At 41.9% G+C, this 27,989-nt stretch overlaps 1 protein-coding gene across 1 annotated transcript in view; it reads left to right on the top strand.

The window, feature by feature from the left end:
• Positions 1–27,989, top strand: part of SEMA5A (semaphorin 5A) — a 400,911-nt gene that overhangs the window by 262,313 nt on the left and 110,609 nt on the right. The window contains exons 6-8 of the mRNA XM_036309681.1: positions 13,147–13,209; positions 21,616–21,714; positions 23,297–23,510. Coding sequence (XP_036165574.1) covers positions 13,147–13,209; positions 21,616–21,714; positions 23,297–23,510 — 376 coding nt within the window. The remainder of the gene's footprint in view (positions 1–13,146; positions 13,210–21,615; positions 21,715–23,296; positions 23,511–27,989) is intronic.

Genomic DNA, 27,989 nt, shown 5'->3' with positions numbered 1-27,989 from the left:
CACTAAGAGGACAGCAGGGGGAATTGTAGACCATTTTGGGACAAGGAAGAGTGACATGCTGGGAGAGACCAGGTAGGCTGGCTCCTGGCCAGTGTAAGAACCCAGAGTGCACCAGGCCCTGAGTCTGTCTTTTCCAGGCCTGACTTCACCTCCTCATTGTCCCTTACACCTCCTCAGGGTGTCCCTGTGCTGTGCTGCGGGAGAAGGGGGTTAGATGGCACCCTATTCCAGGTGAGGTGGGGTTGGGGGGAGACCTGTATTCGAATCCAGAGTCATCCACTTAATAGCTTGGTGACCTTTGGTGAGGTATTTACCTTTCTACCTACTATGTAGGATGAGTTTAATACCACTGCCTGATTTGCAGGGCTATTGGGAGGGCAGAGAGTGTAGTGGTAGGCAGAAGAGCACCAGCCATCTTTTCCCACCAATAATTCTGGGATGTTTTCCCCTATATATCTTCCTGACAGCTTTTCTAAGGTGTGTGACTCTCACACCTTGTCTGATTTCTTGTTGCTGTTGCTGCATTGCTCCTGTATGTACCAGTCACTCTTGGAACAGTATATCAACTCCAGATGACTGATCGCTTTCTGCCGGCCTCCTTGATCTGTTGGGCCTGGTTGATCTCACTCTGCTCATCTGAAAGGTGGGCAGTAGTGATTACATTCAGAGTCGAAACGTGAAAAATCAGTCTGACCCGACTTGTTCACTAAAAACAGCATTAAATTTCCTCTGTTGATATTGAGAATTATAGTTGAGACCCAACCAAATATACCTGAAACTCTAGTGTCAATTCTGAATTTTGTGGTTAAGAGACTAAATATTTAGTTTGTAATAGCCAGCTTCTTTTCAAAATTTTCCACATATATGATAATCTAAGGCAGTGGCCAGCAAACTGCGGCTCGGCAAACCGCGGCTCGCGAGCCACATGTGGCTCTTTGGCCCCTTGAGTGTGGCTCTTCCACAAAATACCGACGTGCTGGCATGCACGTACAGTGCAATTGAAACTTCGTGGCCCATGTGCAGAAGTCAGTATTTTGTGGAAGAGCCACACTCAAGGGGCCAAAGAGCCGCATGTGGCTCGTGAGCCGCAGTTTGCCGACCACGGATCTAAGGGAAAAATAAATCTAACAGATAGGAAAAAATTATTTTTTCTATTCTACTTTTCTTATTTTTTTCCACTTATAAATTTCAACTTCTTTAACATTGCTAAGTGTCCTCTAAGTCAAGTACCTCTAATTTTTTCATTTGTTCCTGTTATATTTCTTTTACATCATCCCATTTGTTTGGCTTAGGGCACAGAATTCCAAGCAAATAAGACATTATCATTAGACTTTGATAAAGATGTTCCTTTGATAAAGAACTGTGAGTTCTTAAAATGTTAGCACAACCTTTCATGTGATTAATATGGTTTGTTCTTTCTTCGGTTGGTTTTGAAACAACAAAATTTACAACCAAGGTACGAAAGTATGTTTGATTCAAAAGTGTGATGATAAAAACACCCTAGGAATTTTTTTGTCAACTGTTTTCTTTTTGGAAATAAATTTATTGTCCTATTATGTTTTTCTTCAAACGGTATAGCAAAGGTAGTTTATTTTTCTGGGACTGGAGTTACTATGGGGATGGAAGTAAGGCAGTCCACAATTGTGTACAGCCTGCACTCTAAAGCCAGACAAAGGAGGGGCATTATTATTTTATTATAGATAAGACAGACTTGAGCTACTGATATCCACCCAATAGTCGAGTCAGGTGTATGGGTGTCTCCTTCCCACGCACCTATGGTGCTCTTCCCACTGCTAATAGCTGGTTACCCATCCCCTGTTATTGTATTGTCCCTGCTTTTTTCAGCTCAATATCTGACCGCTGGTTGCCTGCAATCAGTCTCCTATCCATCCTTGTTATGTCCCCAGAGAGATCTTTCTCCATTACTAATCTCACCACACAAACATCTTGCTTAACATCTTATCCATAATTTTTCTTTAGTTCATGAACAAAATCTGAACTCCTTGGCAGGATTGGTGATGCCAGTTCTGAGCTGCATGCCAACCTGTAAAGCCATCTTCCTCATCATTCCCTCTCCCAGTGACTTTTAGTTCCTCAAACAGATATACTTTCTTTCCATTCCAGGTGTTTGCATGGGCTAATTCCTTTGCTTTTCATGAACACTCACCCCTCCATTCTCTCAGCAGTTCTTTGACAATCCGGCTCAAGCCTCAATTCATCCCCAGCCACATGTAGGCCCCTTCAATACTCCCCAAATCACAGAGTAGCTCCCTCTGAGAGTTCTTTGATATGAGGGACTACGAGCTCAGATATTTGGCAGGAACTGGAGGTGAAGTTTTCTATCTGATGACATAAAAATCATTTGTGTGTGTGTGTGTTTGTACATGTGTGCGTGACTCATGTGTACATATGCCTGTATTAGTTTTCTGTGGCTGCTGTAACTAATTACCAATAATTTTGGTGACTTAAAGCAAACACATTTATTATCTCACAGTTCTAGAGCCAGGAGTCCAAAATGATTCTGTGGAACTAAAATCAAGGTGTCTCCTGGGCCTGCCTCCCTCCCTCCCGCCCTCGCTCCCTCCCTCCTTCCCTCCCTCCCTCCCTCCCTCCCTCCCTTTCTACTGTAGATTCTGTTCTTTGCCTCTTCTAGAGTCTGGTGGCTGAGGCTTTCCTAGACTTGTGACTGCACCATTCTCATCTCTGCCTCCGTGATCACATTACCTTCCCCTCTGTGTGTGTCACTCCTTCTGCTTCCCTTTATAAGGATACATTTCATGATTATGTATAATCCAGGCTAATTTTCCCACTCAAGATCCATAATCACATCTGCAAAGTCCCTTTTGCCTATAGGTAACACTCACAGGTGCCAGGAAACAGGATGTGATCATCTTTTGCAGGGTTCATTATTCAGCCTGCCACAATGGCCCACACCAGACATACACAGTTTGTGTTTCTGGATACTACTCAGAGTCATAGAGCCAAATAATTGACTTCAAAATCAAATTCTTTTGCAGGAATTTGGGTAAAGTTGCAAGATCTGGCAATTACTTGTCAGCTCTGTCTAATCACATATCAGAAGAGTTGCTAAGAATATATGAAAGGTGTGTGGGGGGGAGAGTCTGAGTGAAGTGCACCTCCATTTATTGTAAAATATAACAAAAATATAAATTTTCAGTCAAAATATCTTAAATATTATATATATCATAAAATCACTAGCTCTTATTCTCATACTTAACACTTTTTTACTTGTTCATGAGATAGAGTGCTTTTTCATAGAAGAGTTTAGGAAGGATAATATTTTAGGGCTTGCCCCTGGCATGTAAATAAATTGTTTATACTATAGAAGAGAGAAATGCTTTGAAAAAACCAGTGGCAAAATCACAGATGGATGTTTAATGTTAAATTATGTATTTGCTTTAATAAGTTCAAGCAGCTATTCCTAAAATAACAAGACTGTTAAATATTAACTGAGAAATGAATATATCAATAACATTCATTAAATCCACATTTAATATTGTGATATTGTAAATAATGCTTCTTGAGCAGAAGTATATCATTTTGTTATACATTTTATTTTAACATAGGAGAGAAATGTAACTGCCCAAATGTACACTAGAAAATAAATTTTAATGTTTATTTCTCTCAGCTGCAAGCAAAAATTTATGGAAATAATACTGATAAGGCTCATAAAAGGCTTTACAATATATCTTGTGATCTGGCAAATAGCTCAATATGTTCTGAAGTTGGAAGTAAAGTTAATCTTGGTAGCGGTAAGATGAATCTCAGGAATCAAGTGTTTATAACGCAAATGGTAAACAAATTCTGAATGATCCTGAGAGTATAAAAACAAATCCTCGGTAAGCATCTATAATCTGAGCTTTATATGCTCTCCAGTGGTTCTAGCCCACACGTTCTAACTCAAAACTTTGGAGAAAAATCAGGTGTGAAGTGTTGTTTGTTTTTCATGAAGCTAGTTTCAGAAAAGTAGGAAATATTGATGGGAAAAACTAAAAACAAACCCATATATTTGCATCTTTATTGGTTGTTAAGCTAACAGTTTGTATAGAATGTCTTCATTAGGATTTATCCAATATAAAGAATAATAGGACCAAGACTGATGACTCCAATTTAGGTGACCTTACACTCCAAACAAGAGAAATCTAACACGCAATCACAAATAGGATAGTCCTCTTGAAGGTGTAAAAATATTCTATTAACACCAATAAAATGAAATTTTAAGCCAGACAAAGAATTACAGGATTCCTGCATCTTCATTTGCATCTATGCTGTAGTTTCTGGAGTCCCTTTATACATTTGTTTCATGTGGCCTCAAAAGAGAAACCCTACTGCTTTCATGACCTATGATATGCAGTCTCTTTTGAACCCTTTAGCTATATTTCCAAATGAAATTTCATCATATTGGCTAGAAAACTCACTTCTGTATTAGGGCCTGACTTGTTTCTCTTCATTTTCCCAATGGTCCTAGAATATGATTGCCAGGAGCCAAGTGCTCTGTGCAGACATTACAGCTTGAGCTTTGTGAAGACATTTCCAAGGAAGCCTTCATTATGTCAAGTTGCTTGTCTGTAGAGTTGGTCAAGGTCCTAAGCATCCCATGCCAACATACTTCTTATTCTTTCTTTCCCTTTTCTTTTTTGCAAGAACTCATGTTATTCATTGTCCCATAAAGTCTTCAAATAGTCTTAATAAGCTCAGTGCAGTCAGATATGTTTCATGACATCCTATAATCAACTTATTCCTTTTGGAGTATCTCTTTGCATGTGCAGAATAATTGTTACATCAGCTAAAATGTCTAATGTTAACTTGATTGGGTTATGTCTGTTTAGCTTCTAGAGAACATCTTGATTTCTGCTGAATACAGAGACTATAATGTTTGAATGGTATCTTCTATGTTACTGTATGTTCTAAAAAGGAGAAAATGAAACACTCCTAGGAAATATTCAGTAAGGCAAGTTCTTGAGAATTCAGTCCATTCTAATGGCAACACTTCAATCCCATGCTTGACTGACTTTGAATTGAGTTCCTTCCATATTAATACTTTAGGAAATTTATGTTGAAAATAACCATTCCTCTAGTAATTGGACTTTTTCACTACATTTAGGCTAACAGATTGGACATTAAGCCACTTTTCAAACCAATCCGCTTGGATCCATGAAAGTGATTTCTTTGAATCCTAGAGCAGCTGCTCTTAATAGCCTTACCTTCTCACATCACTTTCATTAATGACAACATTTTTGTAGTGCAACAGTTGTTTGAAGCTTCCATGTCTGATGATTATCATTGAAAATTATACCAGATCTGCCCTAACTGGTTTGGCTCAGTGGATAGACCGTCGACCTGCGGACTGAATGGTCCCAGGTTCGATTCCGGTCAAGGGCATGTACCTTGGTTGCGGGCACATCCCCAGTGGGGAGTGTGCAGGAGGCAGCTGATCGATGTTTCTCTCTCATCGATGTTTCTGACTCTCTATCCCTCTCCCTTCCTCTCTGTAAAAATCAATAAAATATATTTTTTAAAAAAAGAAAGAAAATTATACCAGATCTTATAATGTCCTTTATATTAGGTTCATTTCTGATGCCTTTTTTTCCCCATAAAATCATCCTAGTGGGGCACATCTATGTTCAGTAACAGAGTTATTAGAACTCATCTTCCATTATTTTGTTTTGCTCTACCCTTAGGTCTATTCCAAGTCCTTTGCACTGCTTATCAGACACATTTTGTCCCTTAAAACAGTAACTTGTCAAATATGTTTCCTAGGATCTCAGGTTTCTAGAGGTGGTCAGGGATTTTATATGTATTATACATTTTAATCTATTACTTCAAATAGAATTTACACTTATGTAGACCATACACAACATTATGAACACATTGGCAATCTTACTGAATTAGCTTTTATTATAATATGACCTGGATTAATTGGTTCATTGTAGAGCCTGGGGTAAAGTGTCTTCTTTCATTTCTGATTATATCCCAAAGTAACTGAGATTAAAATGTGGGCTTCTTTATTACTACTCAATTTGTATAATCAGTGTTATTACAAAAGTAGGCAAGAAAACAAAATGCAGAAATAGTTACTGAGACTCATGACTTGGCAGTTGTTGGCCTCCCTTTTTTAATGATATTATCATTTTGCACTTAAAACATGACTTTAGTAAATACCATGTTTACCTTCTTTTATATGAAATTATGCGAAAGAGTTTACTTAAAGAAATGAATCTATTGCTGAAAAAGTGTGGAAGTCCCTGCTCCTACTCCATCCTGCCCCTCATTAGAGTGAAGCCACCTTCATTGTTTCTCTTCACAGTTCAAGGCAAAGTGAAGTGTTTGGAAAAGGAATCCTTGTAGGGAGTTTACCATAGAAGTGCAGCTCCTGGTGTGCTCACCAGCCACTCAAGGTCTCTAAAACCTCCCATGCCCATTCCTCATGGGAGATCCTCCAGTTCCAAGGCTGTGTGTGTACAGCATTCTATATTCATTCATCAATTCAACAACTGTCTATTGAGTTCTTGTTGTATGTGAAGCACTGTTCTAGGTGCTGGGGACACACAAGTGAACCAAGAGGGCAAGATGCTACCCAAATGTAACTTACCTCCTAGTGGGGTTGAGGAGGCAGATGTGGTTATGCACACATAATTGCATAGGCCACAGTGAGGAGATAACACGTGAACAAAGACATGCAGACAGCATGATGTTAGCTAGGTGGGTATCTGGTACAATAGCATTCCAGGAAGTGGGACTAGCTGGTGCATAAGCATGGAAACATGTCTGCACGGTCTGAGGATCACAAGGAACCCATGTCTCCAGGAACAGAGTGTGGGTGTTGGGGTGGGGTACTGGGAAATAAGACAGATTGTAAATGGTTGTAATGGCAGAAGTATGCAGGTGCCTTTAGTTTGTACTACAAACTTTAGTTTGTAGGTCACCAATAAGAAAGACATGGACTTGCCTGTATGTGACATGGACATAAATGCAAGTATAGGGAAAATTAATATTAAGGTGAACAAGTACACTTCATATCCACCCAGAAATAATGGCAGAGAGGAAAGTTGGATGCATTCTTCCACAGTGACTAAAGTCACTTTATGCCTTTCAGGGCATAGCATGCCACCGGATGTGCCACTTGTTTTAAACCAGTCACATGTGGCCATTAAAGGTAATTAGCAATGACACCTATCCTCAAGGATAGCTGGGTCGACACTTTATTCAAATTTCATAAAAACCACAATTATTTCAAGTTTCGACCTGTTTGTGCTTGCTTCCGTTTTGAACAAAGGTATGGGCTCACATTCCCTGGCAATTTGTTTATAATCGCCTTGACAATTTAACATTCTCCAGCGTGTCACAGAAATACATGACGTAAGACTATGAATGTAAACATATAAAACAAGCCCTCAGGTGGTTGTTAATTTTTGGCACCGTGTAATTAAACTGGGTTTTTAAAAATGTTATCTTTTGCCAGTATCTAATTAGCAAAGCCATCTGCTACAAGAGTAGTGGCCCATCTGCCTAAGAATGTTGTTCTCTTCATTTTTATGAAAAGTATCTGCCGTTGCCGGTCCCTGTCTAATTAACTTCTCTCATGGCGGAATGTGATATACACAGCTTTGTTTATATACTTCTGAGAACTGTGGATTTATATGTATGTAACACATACATAAAAAGAGCCCATCATTTTTCTTTCCCGCGTCTGATTTGCTCCTGAGATCTCAGCTCAGCTTGTCATCACCCAAGCAGGTGTGCGTGTAGGGGGGGACAGCAAAGCATTTACTGTATCATGAAACACTAGGTGCTTCCTTAAGTGGTCAGGGTTTCTGCAGATTAAAAATGACTTTGTTAAACCTACTCCATTTCCATTTAGGTCTGTCTGTAGCACTGTTACTTCCTGAGAGTTGCTGATGTAGTTACTTCCAGTTTATCACTGAATCTGAGATGACTATGTCTATGCTAACAATGAAAATGGGCACCGTTGCATTCTTATGATCTTGTCTAGACTGATGAGAGACACTTACATTTTATTATTTTATTAAGCTAATATTCAATTTGGGCAAATATTATCTATATGTCTGCTTTCCTCCCATCAATCATTACCTAGCACAATGCCCTGCACTTGCTCAGTACCTACTGAATACTTATTGCACAAACAAGAGAATGAATACATATGCATAAAGCAAAATCTTTTTAAGAACTTGAAGACTACAGATGTTATTTGTGTGTATTTACAGACAAAAAGAATGCACCACAAACAGGAATCTTCATGTCTTTCATAATGTAGGTGTTTCAAATTCTTTGCCTACTGTGCATAGCTTTTGCCTGTCCAAGTAATTGCAGTATTACTGCTGTATATTTTCTATTGAAAAATAAAATGAAGAATAAATGGATAATGGAATAGGGAATTAACATTCCTTTTCTCTACTGGGCTATTGCTATTGTGCAATGGAAAAAGATAAGATAGGATAAAAATTAAAGATTAAAACAACTCAGACAAGTGGGAAATTAGATCATGAGTGTTGTATTGAGATCCGGAATGTAGAATGAAGAACAATTTTCCTTTTGACTATCACAGAGGTAGGTTTGGGTAGGTAGAAAAGTATCTTAAAATGAAGTTAACCAGAAAGATGGCTTCATACATACAAATCCCTGTTGTGGGATTTGTTCCAAAATCATGATACATGAAAGAACAACTAAGAATCTCCATTGAAAATAGAGTAAGGAGGCTTGATTATAAATTTAATTGATTAGAACCAATCTGTGGAATGAAAAAAAGTTATGCTCAGGCTAAAACATAATCAAATTTATACAAAATGATGAGTAACTTTGAGAACTAAAATGTCCTACAGGAGAGTTGCATTAGTATCTATATTTCTCTCCAAAGAAAGTGGGTTTTTTGTTTGTTTGGTCGCTTGTTTTTTTCCACAGTCATCAAATGGGTAAAATCTAGTTTACTGAGGGAATCAACAAACACTATGGGATTAATCTGGGACACCCAATTTTTGGTCATTGTGGGGGAAAAAACACACTTCCAACTCCATTCTTATCCATATTCCGTGATATCCTACAATATGGGTTCAGCTTTATAATAGACTAGAGGCCCGGTGCACAAAAATTTGTGCACTCGGGGGTGAGGGGGGGTCCCTCAGCCCAGCCTGTGCCCTCTCGCAGTCTGGGACCCCTCGGGAGATAACAACCTGCTGGCTTAGGCCTGCTCCTGGGTGGCAGAGGGCAGGCCTAATCCCTAGGTGCAGCCCCTGGTCGGGCTCAGAGCAGGGCCAATTGGGGAGTTGGGGTGCTGCCCCCTGTCATGCACAGAGCAGGGCAGATTGGGAGGTTGCGATGCCACCCTCAGTCATGCTCAGGGTAGGGCCGATTGGGGGGTTGGGGCACCACCCCCTGTCATACTCAAGGCAGGGTTGATGGGCAGGTTGTGGCGCCACCCCCTGTCATGCACAGAGCAGGGCTAATCATGGTTGGGGCGCTGCCACCTGTCATGCACAGAACAGGGCCCATCAGGGGGTTGGGGAGCTCCCCCCTGTCACGCACAGAGCAGGGCCCATGAGGGGTTTGGGGAGCTCCCCCCTGTCACGCACAGAGCAGGGCCCATCAGGGGGTTGGGGAGCTCCCCCCTGTCACTCACAGAGTAGGGTCGATAGGGGAGTTGGGGCACCGCCCCCTGTCACACACAGAGCAGGGCAGATCAGGGGGTTGGGGTGCTGCCCTCTATCACCCACAGAGCAGGGCCGATCAGGGGGTTGGGGCGCCGCCACTGTCACACTCAGGGCAGGGCCGATGTGGAGGTTATGGCTCTACCCCATCACACACAGAGCAGGGCCCGGGGGGGGGGGGGAGCGCCACACCCTGTCACACACAGAGCCACAGGGCAATCAGGGGGTTGGGGCGCCTTCCCCTGTCATGAATAGAGCAGGGCCGATAGGGAGGTTGTGGCCCCACCCCCTGTCACACACAGAGCTGCAGGGTGATCAGAGGGTTTGAGCTCTGCCCCCTGTCACGCTGATCCTGGTGCTGGGAGGCCTCACGGCTCTGCTGATCCCAGTGCTGGGAGGCATATTACCCTTTTACTATATAGAATAGAGGCCTGGTGCATGGGTGGGGGCTGGCTGGTTTGCCCTGAAGGGTGTCCTGGATCAGGGTGGGGGTCCCCACTGGGGTGCCTGGCCAGCCTGGATGAGGGGATGATGGCTGTTTGCAGCTGGTCACACACCCTTCAGGGTAGGGGTCCCCACTGTGGTGCCTGGTCAGTCTGGGTGAGGGGCTGAGGGCTGTTTTCAGGCTGGGACTGAAGCTCCCAACCACTCCTTTTTTTTTTTTTTTTTTTATTCTGGGCCAGCTTTAGCTCTGAGGCTCCAGCTCTTAGGCCTCTGCTCCTGAAAGCAGGTATCTGGTTTGTTTCGGTTCTATAATCGAAACTCTGTATCAACTCCAGCTCTGAGATCCCAGCCAGCTGAAAGCTGCTTTCTGGGGTTTTGTTTAGCGTCTATATTTGTTACAATGTTTGAAACTGCAAGCTCAGAGGCCTGCAGCGGCAGGCGGGGAACGTTGGAGTCCTCCGTCACTGAAGCAAGCAAGCCTCATGTTAGTTTCAAGCTGGCTGGCTGCCGACCGCCATCTTGACAGTTAATTTGCATATTGCCCTGATTAACCAATGGGAAGGGTAGCGTTCGTATGCCAATTACCATGTTTCTCTTTTATTAGATAGGATTGTTCAGTTCCACTGCTAATATTATTCCTCTTTATCCTATCCTTTATTCAGGTAGAAAGTCAGAAGTGAGTCAACAGAAAAGCTACATAGTCATGGTCTTTAATTAATTCTGAATTTGAATATTGATGGAAAGCTGATGATAGTATATGAAAATGTTTCAGGAAAGTAAATTTTGCTATATTCAGAAACTTTCTTCAGAAAAATCTGTAAGATTTGTTCTATTTTCTGTTGGTCTGATAAACTTTTGTGAGTAGTTGCTTTTTCTTAGTCAACTGAGTAAAGTAATGAAATATTTTTGAAATCTCTCATTCTTTTTTTTATTACTTTCCCCTTCCAATCATTGGGCAGTATTTATCTTGAAAATGCAAAGGCTACTTGGCAATTAGGTGGACTTGGGAAGCTCTTTGTTTGCCATTTCGGCAGAATGATATGAACAAGTTTGATGTCATTTGATAAATATTCTGTTCTTTACCCTGGGACTAACCCTGCTCCTCATAGCTCTATGTTTACTGAAGAAAGTATTGCTATTTCACTTTCAACACAATCGCTAGGCCACTGAGGGCCACTATAAATACCTCTTTATCTAAAACATTTCACTGTATAGAAGTTAGTCAATTTCTCTCTGTGATGTATAACACTAAACCCTCTTGGTATCACAGTTATAATGAGGTCTACTTTGCTAAGAGAATATATCATAGTGAATCAATTCTGTTTAGAGTTTAAGTAAGGGCAACGGCATGGGTATGTTGATTTAAATAAAAGCAAGAATGAGCTTTTAGAAAGAGACCAAAGAAAGGAAAGGACCACTCAGAATGACAACAGTGAATTTATTTCCTCTGCGTTTCATGGGGACAGACAGTTATACAACTCTGCATGAAGCTCTTATCACTTCTGGAAGTGTCATTACTTTGCGTCAAAGTATTTGTCATTGTACCATGGAAATCAAGTCATTTGTTTGCATGAGGTGCTGATTAACTGTGACTTTATCGTTGCCATTAAACCTTATGAACAGGAAAACATCATAGAAAGAATAAATCTCTTATCAGATGTTGACACTGACAAATATCTTGAAGTCTGCACAAGGGCAACGCTGTAGTATTGTTTCTCTTAGAAAGGCACTGGAGTGTTCTCTCTAGGATACTTTCCTTATGGACTCATATTTGCCAAGTTAGATAAGTTATACAACTTGCAGTGTCTCATGTTTTAATCTTTGTTATGTCACATTCTTTGGAGGACAAGTAGACGTTAGATAATGATGTTAGCATGACTTTGTTTTTCTTCAATTTTAGGAGAATTAGAAGATAAATTTTTCTGGAAATAAGAGTGAAACCATTATTCTTATAATACTTAACATTAGTTTAGTTTTAGCTAATTTTGAGTGTTATTAAACATTAGCCCAAATTAACAAAAAATGCCCCCTCGCTTAGTTTTTTTTTTCTGACAATGATTTAACCAGTTTTTCAGAAACCCCAAATTTTTCAGAAATTCGACTATAATATTAAGATAGAACATAATTATAACAACATGCATACAGATGAAGAAAACATTTTTACCCATGATAGTTCACATTCCACTCAGTAATATAAAAGATAATCAACTCGGATGCTTACTTTTGTTCAAAAAATGATTCACAATGTCATCAGAGAGGTCGTTAATGTTTGCAAGCACCATTTCCTCCTCTGAAATAAGCGCTGTATGTTATCTTAACTAATCACAGGTTCTGTTTGTGAGTTAGCGTCCTATGTGCAAGTAACTACGTCCACTTGATCAGGATGAGTTGGAGTTGAAAAGTCTGAGAAAAAAATATTTAAAAGTTGTGACTCTAAATATTTAGCCAGAGCTAAGAATAGTATGAAAATTACTGGTTTGTGCTTTTTGCAAGAGGTATTTATTTTATTGACTATTTACCAATTATATATGTACCTTGGGAGTAATGATATGCAAAATCTTCCTTGCTTCATTATCAATGAATATTGATAGATGACATGCTGTTAAAATAAAATGAAAATGTCTAAATGAGTATTCAGATCATTTTGTTTCCAGGCTTCTCTTTGAAGTGTGCTGTGGGTTTATTCTGTGATATCACAGAAGTGACAGTTTCTTTAATCGTGCACTAGTCACCAACGCATTGGACATGCCCCTCTTACAGTGACTAGATCTACATATCCCATGATTGCTGCTTAAATATCGCATGATTTTAAAGGGGGCGAGCCGTTTAAAATTCCTTAGTTCTAAAGCTCAGTGTAAGCCCATATGACCGGATTTTATGTGCTTGTTCTAAATCCTATATTAGTTTTAAAATATTGGTGTCCTGTTGCTCCCCCTAATCTGGTTACTGGTATCTTCCCCTCCCCTCCTTTTGTTCAATCAGAACTATAATAGTTGTTGTATTTTGGTGTTTCCTTCAGGCTGAGGAGTGGGAGTGTGATGAAGCGACCAAGAAGGCCTGCTACAGTAAGGGCAAATCGGAGGTAAGGAGAGCGCGGTCATGGCGGTCACCAGCTTCTTGAAGGATGGAACATAAAGCATGCTAATGTGAAGGCTATTCCTGATTATGGTGCCATGTGAAAAAGGCAAGCTTTGAAATATAAGTGCAGTAAATTCTCCAGGTTTTAACATTCAGTGAGTTTCCAAAAGGGATTTAGAGCATAAGATCAGATCTAATTTGCACTCTCAGACATTAGACTAAGCAATGAAATTAATTGGTTATGATGTCATTTAGAATACTGTGGGCCTGGATTTTTTAAACAATATTTTTATTTCTCCCAGTTTTGCCTTACAGCTAACTCCAGAAAATGACTACATGATATTGAAAATAATGGCATCAAAAGTGATTTAAGAGTTCTTTATAATTTAGCTTAATCTATTTTAAAAATAAGCACAAGAAAATCTATACCCCAGGTTCCTAAGGGCAGAGTAGCTACGGCTCAAAGGCATGTCTTGAGCAGCGGTGCCCATGGCAGGGGTGCTCTCACACCGTTGGCTGCCTAGGAGGGGTTCCCACCGAAGTCTGTTTCTGAGAAAATGATGCTGGACCATGTTGAGGAAATGCTTCTGCCGCTGGGTCTTAGGCTCCGTAGGCCTCATTCTGTTAGGGATCACCTTCCTTCGTTGGAGCAAGGGCTTCCCAACCTCAGACACACTTTGGGTCCAGAAAAAAGTCAGTCCTCAAGAGCAGCAAAGAGGGCTTGTTCTTTACCAAGTGTGGTCCCAGGGCAAACAGTGTAGCAAATGCAGAGATCGCTGGGAAAACTCCCGCATACCGGTGGTATGTGTAAGAGGCTCTCTTGCACTTTATTTTATTCAGCCTCATTGCCTGCTTCTCTGTCTGAACTCAACAGTCTTGAGGGTTAGACATGGAGGTAAGTCTCAGCAAACTTTAGTCATCGTGTTTCTCAAAGCCGAATAAAGAGCTAGGAAGAGGGAAGAGGAGGAGGAAGGAAATACAGTCTTAGCCAGGGAAACCCTTGCAGACAAAGAAAAAGAAAGGCTATTTACCAAAAGATCTCTAACCTCACGGAATGCCTCTGAAATAAGTCATCGGACATACAGGAAGATTTAAAGGTAGCACCAGGTTACAAAAAAATTAGAATGCTGTCTCTTAAAATACCTCTGAAAAGAAATAAGTTCATAATAAATGTGTGTACCTCAATAACCTTATTGAGTCTGTATAGATTATGTACACGCCTTTTGACAAAGTGCTTTCCAAATGGCTTTCTTTCTCCTCCCTGTGATATTTATGTCTTGATATGACAGGTGTATTGTTATACCTTTGCTCCTCACTCACCAGAGCACAGGGAGTTCTTCAAATAAGATCACCTGTGCTTGAGGAATGACATGTGAGGAATCAAATTTACCAGGGGCTGGGTTGGGAAAAACTCAGCTTTCTTTCATTCTACTAGTAAGATTCACTGATGGAAAACATCGGCCTTTCTTTCCATGGTGTAATGCCAACGTCCTCCCCTTTGCCTGGTGACATCCGGGCCTTCCGGGGCCCAGGGCACTGTCTGATGACCTCATTCTTCTCTTTTTCTTAATCCTCACTCTAGGATATGTTTTCCATTGATTTTAGAGAAAAGGAGGGATGGTGGGAAGGACAGAGAGGAAGAGAGAAACGTCAAAGTTAGAGAGAAACATTGATCAGTTGCCTCCTATACACGCCCTGACCAGGGGGATCAAACCTGAAACCTAGGTATGTGGCCCTGACTGGGAATCGAACCTGCAACCTTTTGTTTTATGGGCTGATGCTCCAACAAACTGAGCCACCCGGCCAGGGCTCTATTACTTTCTAGGAACAAGAAAGGGGGAAGAGGAGAGACCCAAGCTCAATGCCTGGGGCACAGATGGGGAGGCAGCAGGCAGCCCCACTTAAAAGCAGCAGCTTAGGCCAAGTGCCACCTGCCTAGGGGCTAACCCCTAAATTAGACACCCCAAATTTCCCCGTTCTGACAGTGCCGGGAGCCAAATCAGAAAACATTCTCTGAATCAATTTGACTAAAACCTAACAGCGGTTGAGGGGAGTGGAAGTCAGATTTTTCTCTGTAGCCATGAATTTAGAAATGAGAATTCAATGTTTCATATCTTTCTTTGTATGGTAGTATTATGAAACCTGACACAGAATTACAAAGTTTCCCTGCCCCCCAAAGTAAAAAGAATAATGGACAATGTGACATCTCAAAAATGAGAAAAATGCCAGCCATTCTGACTGAAGAGGCCTTTTTCCTGCGCTAAGAAAAGCAGTCTGTGCTGCTCCCCACAGTGGGTTTTCCCGCAGAACCAGGAATGTGGAGCGTGGCCCATGCTGGGCCTGGGGGTGGCAGCCTGCGCCCACTCACTCCTGAGAGCCTTCCTCAGCGGCTGCAGAGCAGGGGAGAGGAAGATGACATGTGTTCTCCTCCCCTGGGATTGCTGGGACGGACACCGACAGAGGTTCATGTATAGTCCATCTCAGTGACAATTTAGGGAATCGGGGTCAAGAAAATGTTGCCACATCTTTGCTTTGGGCCTGTTTAGAAGAGAAGCAAAGCACTGAGCCTGCTCATTCTTCCTGAGGTTTGCGTGCCATTTTATATACACAACTTTCAGCTCACTTTGGAGAAAGGGGGTGACTCAGCTGCAATGGCTTAAACATTCTATGTATTAAAAGGGGGGGGGAAGAAATCTGTTTTTATGAATTCCAAGGCCTCTTATAATAAATTCTGTTGTATTTAGTTTCCTTTGAAAGACCATTATAGAAATCAGCTTTGAGAGCTATTTAAATGTCTTTTCCACAAATGTTATTTTAAACATAAATAGTCAATTCTCTGGTGATCTAACAAGAGTCCCTTGTCTGTTTGGCGTTATTATGTCTGAGCCAAAGCCCTTCCCACCGTGACCTTTAGGAACTTGACAAAAGAAACACAACTGGTGATTAAGGGCATGAAAGAGCTGCTTTGTGTATATGTTGCACTTTTTATAATTTTCAAAAGTTTCTTGTTCATGATCTTATGTCAGTACTTTCAACACCAAGTTCCTAGAATTATTTTGCTAGTCAGTGGGAGAGTTTTGATTAGGATCTAGGGCTCTTTGTACTGTTCCCCTGCTCTACCCTTTGGTCCTGCTCCCGAGTTGTCAACTTGGGTAAGTAAAGAGTTAAACTCCACCTGAGCCAGCAAAGACGCCATCCTGCCTGGGAATCTGGTGCCATCAGGGTTGAAACCTGACATTTTCACCTGAATTGCCAGTATTTGGAAAGCTAGGAGTTAATCAGTGCCTGTGGCAAACTACAGGCCTGCCTTTCTCCTAAATAATTGCTGCAAAAATTGAGGATTCCTTAGGTGAAATACTAACAACCTGTGCAGGTTACACATGCCAAATTTTGTTCTTTTTCATATCGAGCTTCCCAAACAAGTTTCCCATGGAGTTAACTTCTTTTAAAATAGTAGTATTATGTAAATATAAATATAGTAATTACACTTCAATTTATTAATTCACTGTGTTATGTAACATAGTGTAATCTTAATAAAATCTGTGTGTATACATAGATATATATTTACAGATTAACATACTTCAATATCTCTATATGTATATCCAGGGGTGGGCAAAAAGTAGGTTTACAGTTGTTCGTATGGACAAAGACATGCAGATTATGATTATTGCAATAGCTTTGTTAACTCAAAAAAGAATGTCACAATGGCACAGTGCACTTAGGTACAATCTTATAAATGCTCAAATTGCAGACCTTCATCAATTACACCAGAAAAGAAGGGTAGCCTTTTTTCTGCCAAGGGCCATTTGGATATTTATAACATCATTCGCTTAAGATAATTCACTTCATATAAATATATGCTGCTATGAAAAAAAGCTCCTAGATTTATTGAATTTAGTCCCACCTGCGGTTGCCTTTGCAGGGCCAGACCAAATGATTCTGTAGGCCTTATAAGGCCTGAGGGCCAGATGTTCCCCAGCCCGATTTACACATTCTCGTAGTCTTTGAAAATCAGTAAACAAAGCTGAATTTCAATGACCTGCTTGTGTTAGCCCAACTGCCTCCTGAGGATGTTGAAGTCAGCCCTGCTCTTGCCAACCTCTGTATTTATATATACTTCTATAATTTGTATGCACATTTATATGTCGGAAATACACACATATATCTTTATATACATTGTGTATATATATTTATATCAATTGGATCATATTGTTTTTCAACCTTATGGTAATCCACCTGGTAATCATGACTTTGGTTGGTATACATTGGACCTAAAAGGCACATGCAATTACTCTGAATTGCTCCTTGGATGCTTGCTTTGGATGCTCACACAGGTAATGCCTCATTAAGAGACAGACACTGCTTTTAGTGGGAGCGCTGTGATTAACATAAAGGCTGTTAGGCTCCTGGCCTTCCCCCCTCCTCCCTAAAATTGATGGGTTTGGCGATGGGCTGGCTGTTGCTGAGGCATCTACCTTGTTTACAGTTAATCTTTCTACACACTTACAGTCTTTCTTCAAGCAAAACATAACTGTTCGAAAGGAAAATGATGAAATGCTATAAGGCAAAACCAGTTAATTCATTAAGAAGATGATCCGACCTAAAACATGTGTTTTCTCTTCTGGGGCCAGACCATATGTCCTTGAGACAGAATGAGCCTTGGCCAGTCTCATCTAAAAGCTCTCAGTGAGTCAGCAACTATGCATCTCGGCTATCAATTCAAATAAAAATTGCATCGAAGTCAAGGACAGGTTGACCAGCTTGCAAGAACGCAGGCACACATGGGTCATTTTAAGGCCCAAGTGGTATTATCAAAATGTAGATAGATGGCTCTCATTGTCAACAACAGAAACCATGTGGTGGCAGGCTGCTAGTGGCCTTGGAAATGAGCACTATGACTTCTTGGAAAACCAGAAGTCATTAAATCCCCTTCAACCATTTTGAAGATGGGATAAAGGGAAAAAAGAATTCCTAGATGAGAAGAAAAATCAAAGACATTTAGATAAGCTGATTTGTAAGAGAAACCTGTAACAGAATCTCCTAAAGGGGCTTCTAATTATGTCTATACTTTTAAAAAAGGTGATTCTGTGCAGTCTAGCAAGTTCAGCTAATCCATATGAAGGCCACATTTGTAGCACAGCTTGACAAAGAGGTTTACCAGGAGATTTTCTATAGGCAAATTAGAGTCTAGGATTATCACCAGTAAGAGACTAATTATTACAAAGCCTGGGACACAGACCATTTTTCTTCAATCTTAATTTTGACTCTTCATTGCTAAAAACAAAAAACCAAGGAGTTATTATTTCAAATGTATTTCTTTATTTAAGATTCATATTAACTGATTCTAGAATCAGTCTGGGGGCAGTTTGTAAGTTAAACCAAAGAGAACTTCCAAGTGAGTAAGCATAGGAAGGGTCTGAGATAAGCTGAGCCAATCTTTTGGACAAATGAGTTGAGCTCTTGGCAGGAAGAAACAACATCTCAACTGCCTTCAAAAGTTTCTCTTGTAGGACATCGTGTTCCATCAGACCTTGCATCCTGGACTCATCTCGAACATGGTCCCATTTATCATAAGCAAGTCTGGGTTCCATAGGGCTGGGTCCTCCATCCTTTTAGAAAAGGATTGCACAGACCTTCCTGTCTGACCATCCTGGTGCCTGGAATCGACCTTCTTCCTTGCTGCATACTCACTGAGCAGGGTTAGCTCATCATGGGCACATGACCCTCCTCAGATAGCAGAGCCGCCCATTGTATCCTCACGTGATTCTGATGACCAGAATAGGCTTTACAAAAAACAAACAAACAAAAAACCTCTGTGTTAATTGAAATAATATTATTTTCTCCTTCATTTACTTTTTTCAAGATTAAAAAAAAAAAATTACCAGTTGGATTTGCCCTTCCTCCCTGGCACAAAGCTACATCCTGGTTATGACAACCCCTAACTATCTTTCTAATTCTTTCTCAAGTTGTGATGGGCCTTCAGAATGTTAAGGACCTACAGTCCTATTTTCACTTTGTCTTTTTTGGGGGGAGATTAAGATAAACACCACTTGTGCTATCTTCATTGTTTGCCTTCCCATAATTGATTTGAGGCGCTTGCTTCCTCTTCACCAAGCCTATAGCATTCAGCCTTGAGATCCCATCTTTTCAATCTGAATGATTCTCTTGGAATATCTTACCCCTGACCTTCTTTATGATTAACAGGGACAGCCTCTAGCACATTTCTATCTTGAGTCAGTCTCTTGCTTCAAAAAAAGAAACAACATCTTGACTCATTCTTGAAAAACTTCTAAAAGCAGCAGCAGAAAACAAACAAAATCCCCACCTCTCTCCTCTGTGCAATTCTCTAGCCCATTCTTTATTCTGGTGGCATTTTTGTATCTGTTTTATCTGCTAATGCGTCAAGCCCTCTTGGCCCTGTGTTCTCCAAGGTCTTTTTGGACTCCCCCTCAGACAAGCTTAGGCTTTTGTGTTTTCCTCCTCATCTTTGCAACTCTGGGCCCCTCTGTTACCTGAGGTGGGAGCCCCATCTCCTATGCTCAGGAATGGATGATGATAAGGTTCTTTGAAGTCTTGTTTTTTTTTCTTTCTCTATAGAACTTTCTTGCTCTCTCCCTAGTTATACAGACAAAACCAAACACACCTCCCCATCTGGTGCACCTTTCTCACTTACCCAACTTACTGTCTACTGTTTACACTCATTTCTTAATTGTTCTGATAGTTACCTTAGCTCTTTTGTTCTGTGCTTTTCTTTCTTCAGTTGAAGTGTCTTCAGGTTGGCACCTCATGATAATTTGTCACTTTTATTGCTAGTACTAGTATTAAGAGATTTATCTACTCTTGATATTTCACTTTACATTTAGAAAGCAAATTCAAATAGCTTAGCTCTTTTCATCCTCACAGCCAGCCCACAAAGCAGACTGAGTTGTGACAGATTAACATTTCATGGAGCCTGGGTTGCCACCTGGTTGAAGGAGCATTGCTATGCCATTTAGTCTAGATCTCCCTGACTTGGGACAATGTGTGGTTTAAGTCATTTTTTGGGGTCCAGCTGGTTGGTCAGTGCCCACATCCTGTTGATTGCCTGGATCCAGGCTTTGCCTTTTCACACCTCCAGCATGAGTCAGGCATGGAATGAGGAGGGACTGAATTATGGAAGTGGTTTCCCTTCCTTTCTCTGAATTGCAGTCTCCCTACCTCCAGGTTAGCTTCCACACTGATTCCCCAGTGGCCTAATTGATCACAAGCATCGGATCAGGTCAGCACTTCATGCAGTAACAACATATCATGAGTCCCTTCAGAATCAGAATAAATGTAAACTCGTCAGCCGGGCACACCTGGCCTGTGTCTGGCTCCCCTGCTTGTGTTCCCTCTTCTATACACAATGAAAGCACCATGATTTCTCTAGCCAGTGTGCCTTGGCACAGGCAATTCCCCTGCCTGGAGTGGGTTTTCCTTTCTTTGCTCAGTAAAACCCTGCAAGTGTTAGATAGTACCATTTCCAGGGAGCTTCAGTAAATTTTACTCTTCCTTTGAAATTTGTGTTAGGTGTCACCTCCTCTGGGAAGCCCGTCCATACCTCTTTCTTTCCCCTCTCCTCTGGAATTAGGAATATGCTGTTCTTATGTGGACAGCTCTACAATAATTGTTGTTGCCCTCAATTTTAATTTTTCTCTTGAGAGCCTAGATTGTGACCTTCAGCACAGTGCCCCCTAAAGAGTATCTGATCAGTAAATGCTTGCTCAGGTCCATGCACTCATATGACCATGCACCAGATTTTCTGTGAATACTTTGCAACTGCAAGAAATATTCAGCTCTGGGTCACCCCTCAGCATAGGCTTTCCTACCATATGTTTGAGACGTCCTTCTTTTCTTAGTTATATTTTTATTTGTCCATCAAAGAATCAAAAATGACAATAGAATCTTGCTATGTATGTAACCCACTTTGAGAACTTAATGTAAACCTTGTTCCAATTTGTATGCAGAGTTTTTCATGTGGCCTTCACCTTGGAGAAGCACGCACATGTATTGTAAAAGTCCTGGGATTTTAATTGAATACTGAAGGCCCAGTACACAAATTCATGCATGGGTGGGATTGGCCAGCCTGCCCTGATGGGAGCCAATCGGGGGCAGGGCTGGAAAGGGGGAGGCGCCATGGGCGGTTGGCTGGCTGGCCAGCCCCGCCCCCAATCGGGGTGGGGGAGGCCAATTGGGCCCTGATTGAGCTGGTTTGCCGCTGCAGTGCACGGTCATCCGGTCATCCAGTCATTCCGGTCGTTCCAGTGTTCCGATCGCTTGACTTTTATATACATAGATAGTATCTCCCATTGAACAAGCATGTGGATAGTCATATTATTTAATAGTGCTGAGGCCTTGTTAATGAATTTCTTGTAATATTTTTATTTCTTAGGATGAATGTCAGAACTACATCCGGGTGCTTTTAGTAGCTGGCGACTGGTTATTTACCTGTGGGACCCATGCATTCACACCTGTCTGCAGCAATCGCACGGTACGGCTTCATGTTGAGACTTGACAAAACTTATATCAGGAAAATGCAAACCTTCTATTAAAGCACGGGTGTATTTTTTGCTTTTCTGTTCTCCAATGAGTTGCTCTTTAATTCAAAAAACCTCTTTTGTCAAATTGAATGCATATTTGATGTATTGATTTACTCCTAATCACAACTCTCAATTATATAAAGAACTGGAAATAACCATAGCTTTTATAATTAAATTTAAATAGATTTTGAAACTATTTCTACCAGCTTTTTCCCCACCAGTGACTCTAAACATTAATCATAAATATGTTCTTTTTCCTTACTCTGCTTTACTCTAGAGATACTGCTAAGTATTGATGTGGCCTTAAACCACAATCTGAATGAAAAAAGATATCACAAATTGGAAAAGAAACATGACAAAAAATTAAAGCAAGGAAACAAACCACTGGAACTCTAGGCAAAGTAGTTATAACCAATGCTTTTTCTTTCAAGCTGTGATTACTGACAGGGATTTTCAGAGTCCTACATCTTTTGCCAGGAGAGCAGCAGGGTTATCAAAGCAAACCTGTCATCTTCCCAATGCGAGATATTCATTTGATCTTCCTCAGGGAACATAATGGAGAACTATCATCAGGTTAATTTCCTGGTTGCACAACTTCTCTCAAAACCATAATGTATCATCAGCTTCATTATTTTTGAGTTAACATCCAGTTATTGTAAAAAAAAAAAAAAAAGAAAAAGAAGATGATGGTGATTTGAAGTGATTCTCACAGAGATCCCTGGGTGCCACGGCCTGTTATAAGAGCCCTATGTGCACTTACTCAGTTAATCCTCACGTCTACCCACTGTGGTGGTTATCCTTTGTGTCCCCTTTTATAAAAGGAGAGTCTCAGGCAGAAAGACTTTGAATAACTTAACGGGGCTACAAGGCTACCCATCGAGCAGGCAGTGGCTCTGAGTGTCCCCCACCCCATCTGCATTCTTGCCTCTCAGGGAAGAGTGAGGGAACAAGTGGACCCAAGATTCCCTTACCACCCAAAGGGCTTTTCTCACTCAGTGATTGACAGGCTGGATTCCACCCCCCGCCCCCCAGATGACAGCAAGACTTGGAGTTCTCTCTAAAAACTCAATGAAGTTTTGGAAATTTTGGCATAGTGCTATAAATACCCATACATCCTTACCTATGAACACATTTTGGGCTATTCATAATATGCAGATACACTATATTGATAAAATTGTACCTAATTTTTATTGTGGTTTATATTTCTGTAAGTATTGAAACCTGTGTCTTTATTCAAGTAGAAAGAATATCAGTGCCCCATCCATCATGAATAGAAGCCACATACAATAATCTTCAGATTTTGGTAGCATTCACTCACATGAGGTTCTGTTACTCTGTTGGGATTATGAGAAAGATTGATTCGTGCACATTTAAACCATGCCCACAGCACTCAGTTTCATCAAGGGCAGAGCATGAAAGTTGGTCGTGTCTTGTCCTGAGCCCCAGAAAGCTTGATTCCCATTCTTCCAAGCGGTACAGGCATTAACAGTATTAAAGGGCTCACCCAGGGTAATCGGTTTCTCTCACCCACAGTTGAGTAACCTGACCGAGATCCATGATGTGATCAGCGGCATGGCCCGCTGTCCCTACAGCCCCCAGCACAATTCCACGGCTCTCCTCACGGCCAGCGGGGAGCTATATGCTGCTACAGCCATGGATTTCCCTGGACGCGATCCTGCCATTTACCGAAGTCTGGGCCTCTTGCCTCCTCTACGTACGGCCCAGTACAACTCCAAGTGGCTTAATGGTAAGTCCTACAGTCACTCCTGTTTCCCATCTCATGTGTCTGTGATGCCTGGTTACATGGTGCTCAAATTCAAACTGTCACAGTTTCTAAAGAAAAGTATATCTTCTAAAGAAATCAAAATGTAATGTGCTTATTACTTCCATGTGGAAGGGTATCATGTGGCGCTTTGGTGATAGAAAGACCAGTGATAGTCCCTACAGTGTAGACCATGAGAATAGGACTCATTTGATATTCATCAAACTTAGGCTAGTTTTTAATAGTATTGTTTATAATTTACAAAATGTGATGTTATGTCCAAGATATCTGCAGACGCATGTGCATTTTCCTTTAACATCTTTATTATATACGAGAGGCCTGGTGCACAAAAATGTGTGCACTTGGAGGGGTCCCTCAACCCGGCCTGTGCTCTCTCGTAGTCTGGGACGCCTTGGGGGATGTCCACCTGCTGGCTTAGGCCCACTCCCTGGGGGACTAGGCCTAAGCTGGCAGTCAGACATCCCTCTGGCAGCCTGGAGCCCTCGGGGGATGTCCACTTGCCAGCGGGGAGCAGGCCTAAGCTGCAGTCGGACATCCTTAGCGCTGCTGAGGAGGCGGGAGAGGCTCCCACCACCACCGCTGTACTGGCAGCCATCAGCCTGGCTTGTGGCTGAGCAGAGCTCCCCCTGTGGGAGCACACTGACCAGCAGGGGGCAGCTCCTGCATTGAGCGTCTGCCCCCTGGTGGTCAGTGTGTCATAGTGACCAGTCATTCCCAGTGGTTCTGCTGTTAGGGTCAATTTGCATATCACCCTTTTATTATATAAAAAATCTAAAACAGAAAATTACTGGCATTTCATGAAATGTTCAGACAATGTGTAAAAGACTGCGTATAGTTACTGGTAGCTCCAGATAGCTTGACCAGTTTAAAAAGAAAGGTATCAAATCAGGGTAGACATCTTTGGAGTTACTTATATCAGTGGCTCAAAAGTCAATAAGGACCCCAATGCTGTCACTGGTCTCTCTGCATCCACAGCCTGTCCAGTCAGGTCGGTCCTCGGGCTAACTCACTGCTGAAACTTCTGGTCCTGCATTCGGATATGACAGTGGGAGAAGAGCCACATAAGACTTCCCTTCAATCTTGGGCTAGAACTTGGTTACCCAGTCACTATTGAGATTGGCTCTGTACCATGTCCTGAGATGAGTCAGCCAAAACTCATCCCCTCATCTATGTGTATCTTCATGTGTGACTGTGAACGCACACACTCACAAATGCAAGGCTGTGGATAGACATGTGTACCATATGTAGTTCATTCCCTCGTGTTTCTGAGAGTTTGTGCTAAGATGAAATCTTCAAATTGCCATGATCATATTTACTATGTGGAGCCTTCAAGTTCTATAAAGATAGAACACATGAATTAAATACAGCAGAGCTTCTCAACCTCAGCACTATCAAAGCTTTGGACCATATAACCTTTTGGGTGGGGTTGGAGTTTTCCTGAATATCATAGGATGGTTAGCAGCATCCCTGACCTATACTCACTATATGACATGCTTCCATCTCCAGTTGTGACAACAGAAATTGCAATTGAGAACCACCTATTTAGACCTACATTTTATAAATGTTTATGTGTATGTGTATATATAAGCACAACACAGGTATTTGGTCAAATAATATAGTCAAAACAACCACCACAGTTTGCTTTTTGAAGAATCCCTTGTAGAAAAGGAAATGTTCTCATCACGTTTCTCCAGGAAGTTGAATGAATATGTGCTTCCAAAGGGAGGCATGGGCTGATATTCCCAGACGAAGAGTGACTGGATTCTCTCCATTAACATTATTTCTGTTGAGCTGGTTGCATCTGAACCCATCCACTCTCTATGGAAGGTCTCCTTTCATCCCTGAAGCTTTCATCTGTGTAGCTCAAAGTTCTGCCCATTTGTTGATTTTTACTAGTCAGGCTGTTTCCAGTTAAAAATCAAAACTCCCCAACCCAAAGGCATTGCAATTAGAGTTTGCCGAAAGCAAAGTAAAAAGTAATTAGGAGCACAGTCTCTTTCTTTTCCCTCAAGTGATACCCTTAAGAATATCCTAGAAAAATAATTCAGGTCAGAGCATGAGTTATAAACGCTGGCTGTTTCTTTACACGTGACTCTGATACCCACAGGCTGATCAGATGGTGAGATTCTCCTAACCCTCTGGGTGGAATTCTTTCCATTTGAGAGTCAGAGAACAAGGGCCATGGAGAGCTAACACACTGTGCACCCCAGTCCAGCAGGTGTGCTGTCATCATTCAGAGGAAGTTTTAGATTCTCAGCTCACAGTGGCTCTGCTTTCCTCACGGAGCAGCACTCCTTGCTCCCTCCCCAGGCCACACCAGGGAGGCCCTGACTCCTGGAGCAGAGATGGAGCCAATTCTTGCCTGCTCACTGTTTGTTCCCTCTCCTGCTTTCTGCTGGGGCAATTCCTTCTTTGACTGAATCCTGCGATATTGGTTCTGCTCCTTGCTGGCCGGCCCCGTTTTTCTGCTCCTATTGACTCTCCATCCAGGACAGATTCTGGCCTCTGTCCCTCAGTTCGCTCTGCTCCGTCCTCCACTGAGCCTGGGTGTGGAGTCATCTATTATCACTGGCCTAATTGAAACCCACACAACATACCCCGTCTGTTCTTTGACTATTTGTCCTGTCTCAGTTCTTTCTGCTGTGTGTGTTTTGGAGGAATTTTCTTTCAATAGATTGTTGCTCTATCTGTTATCCCTTATTTTTTATTTTTTTATTTTTTTTGCCATGGCCTTAAATCTCTTCCTCTCTAATGGTGATCACTCTCTTTTTATAAAAATGCTCAGATTTCTTCTTTCTTAAATAAGACAAGAACAAATAAAGAAACTCAAACAAGCTAAAGCAAACAGCCTTAGTTCTGCCATTTCTAGGAAGTTCCTCATGTGGCCATCATCATATAAGAACAGCCCTATTGGATTAGGGGCCCACCTTCTCTAATATAACCTCGTATTAATGAATTATATCTGAAATCACCTCATTTACATATTTAATATACTGGGGGTTTGGACTTAAACATATTTTTTTGGGGGGGTATACAATTCAACCTATAACAGTATTGAAATCTTAAATGGCAGCCTCTTATTTTCTGATGATGATAGTGATCTTCCTTCCTGTGCTGTGGGTGAGTCCCCTGCCCATCCTCAGTCTCCTATCTCAGCTGTATCACTTCACTCTGAGCAAACAATGGTGTTCCCTTATTTCCAGGGATGTCAAGACTGTGTGGTTGTCGGTCCCCTTAGTCCAAGGCAGAGCTGGTTTATTCTTCTCCTCTTGCGGCTTTCCAGAGCACCGGGATGCAATCCATTTCCTTAAACTGCTGCTCTCTGCACTCTGCATCCCTCCTGGCCCCATGGCCTCTGGGGAATGGTTTCTGTCCCTTAGGCAGCATTCTGGAGTGCATCTCCTCCCGCCCATTCTATGTTTGAGTTACTCTCAAAAGGCTACAGTTCAGGCTTGGCTCAAGCACAGTGACAAAAAAAACATCTCTTCAGGACTTAGGGCATGTAGAGAGCACGGCAGGCCCATTGGCAACTTCAGACTCCCAGGACCCCAGAACTTCAGGGCCAACCTTCAGGCAAATGATGGCATTGGTCTGTCCAGGGTGATGTCCTGCCAGGACACAGCAAACCCAGAGTAGAGACCTGCCAAGCCTCTAATCTTCGCACCACACCTCCTAGAAGCCAACATAAATACCTGGTACCATTCAAACAACCTTCCTTGAGCATGTTGAGTCCTTCAGATTTAATGCTCAAGTTCCAGGCACACATTTTTATTATACCACTACGGCTTTACACCATTGAGGTGTCCCATCCCACCTGCACCGGGTGGCAGGACATGCCATCAGCTGTCAGTAACAGCTGGCATAGAGAGGAAGGACAGGGCTGGCTATGGACACCTTCCTCAGGTTTACCTGCTTCTCTTTCCCAGCCTGTGTGATCTGCTCTGCCTGTGTTTTCAGCCCTGACTCCAGCCACATTCCCACGTACACCCTTGGTGCTCTAGAGAGGAAGTGTGCTGTTCCCTGGATACACCAGGCCTTCCTCACCGTGGTCCTGTGCACATGGCATTGATGCTGTACTCATGTCCCTTGATTTTGTCTACTCCCTCCTATCAGCTCTTCTTTACTTCAGCTTAAGTTTCAGTTTTCCCCAGACTTAGTTGGGTCTTTCATCTGCTCTTGGTTGTACTTACCCCACTGTACTGGAGCTCTTGGTCACTTTCCTCATCAAAATCTACCAGAGCTGCATTTCCCTGCAGGGAAAGCCACAGCCCTGCCCACTGGCCTCCCTTCGCCTCCATGTCCTCACTGCAGACTCCTTGCTCTCTCTGCTCCAGCCTCTTAAATATTGCAGTGCCACTGGCTCTTCCCACTTTCTTGGGACCAACAAACTTTTTCTGGAGAGGGCTAGAGAGGAAATGGCCTAGGCTTTTAATCCTCCACAGC

Source organism: Myotis myotis, unplaced genomic scaffold (assembly GCF_014108235.1).
Source record: "Myotis myotis isolate mMyoMyo1 unplaced genomic scaffold, mMyoMyo1.p scaffold_m19_p_5, whole genome shotgun sequence".
NCBI lineage: Eukaryota > Metazoa > Chordata > Mammalia > Chiroptera > Vespertilionidae > Myotis > Myotis myotis.
The sequence above is the reverse complement of the archived record's forward strand: the minus strand, read 5'-3'. Positions and strand labels throughout refer to the sequence as shown.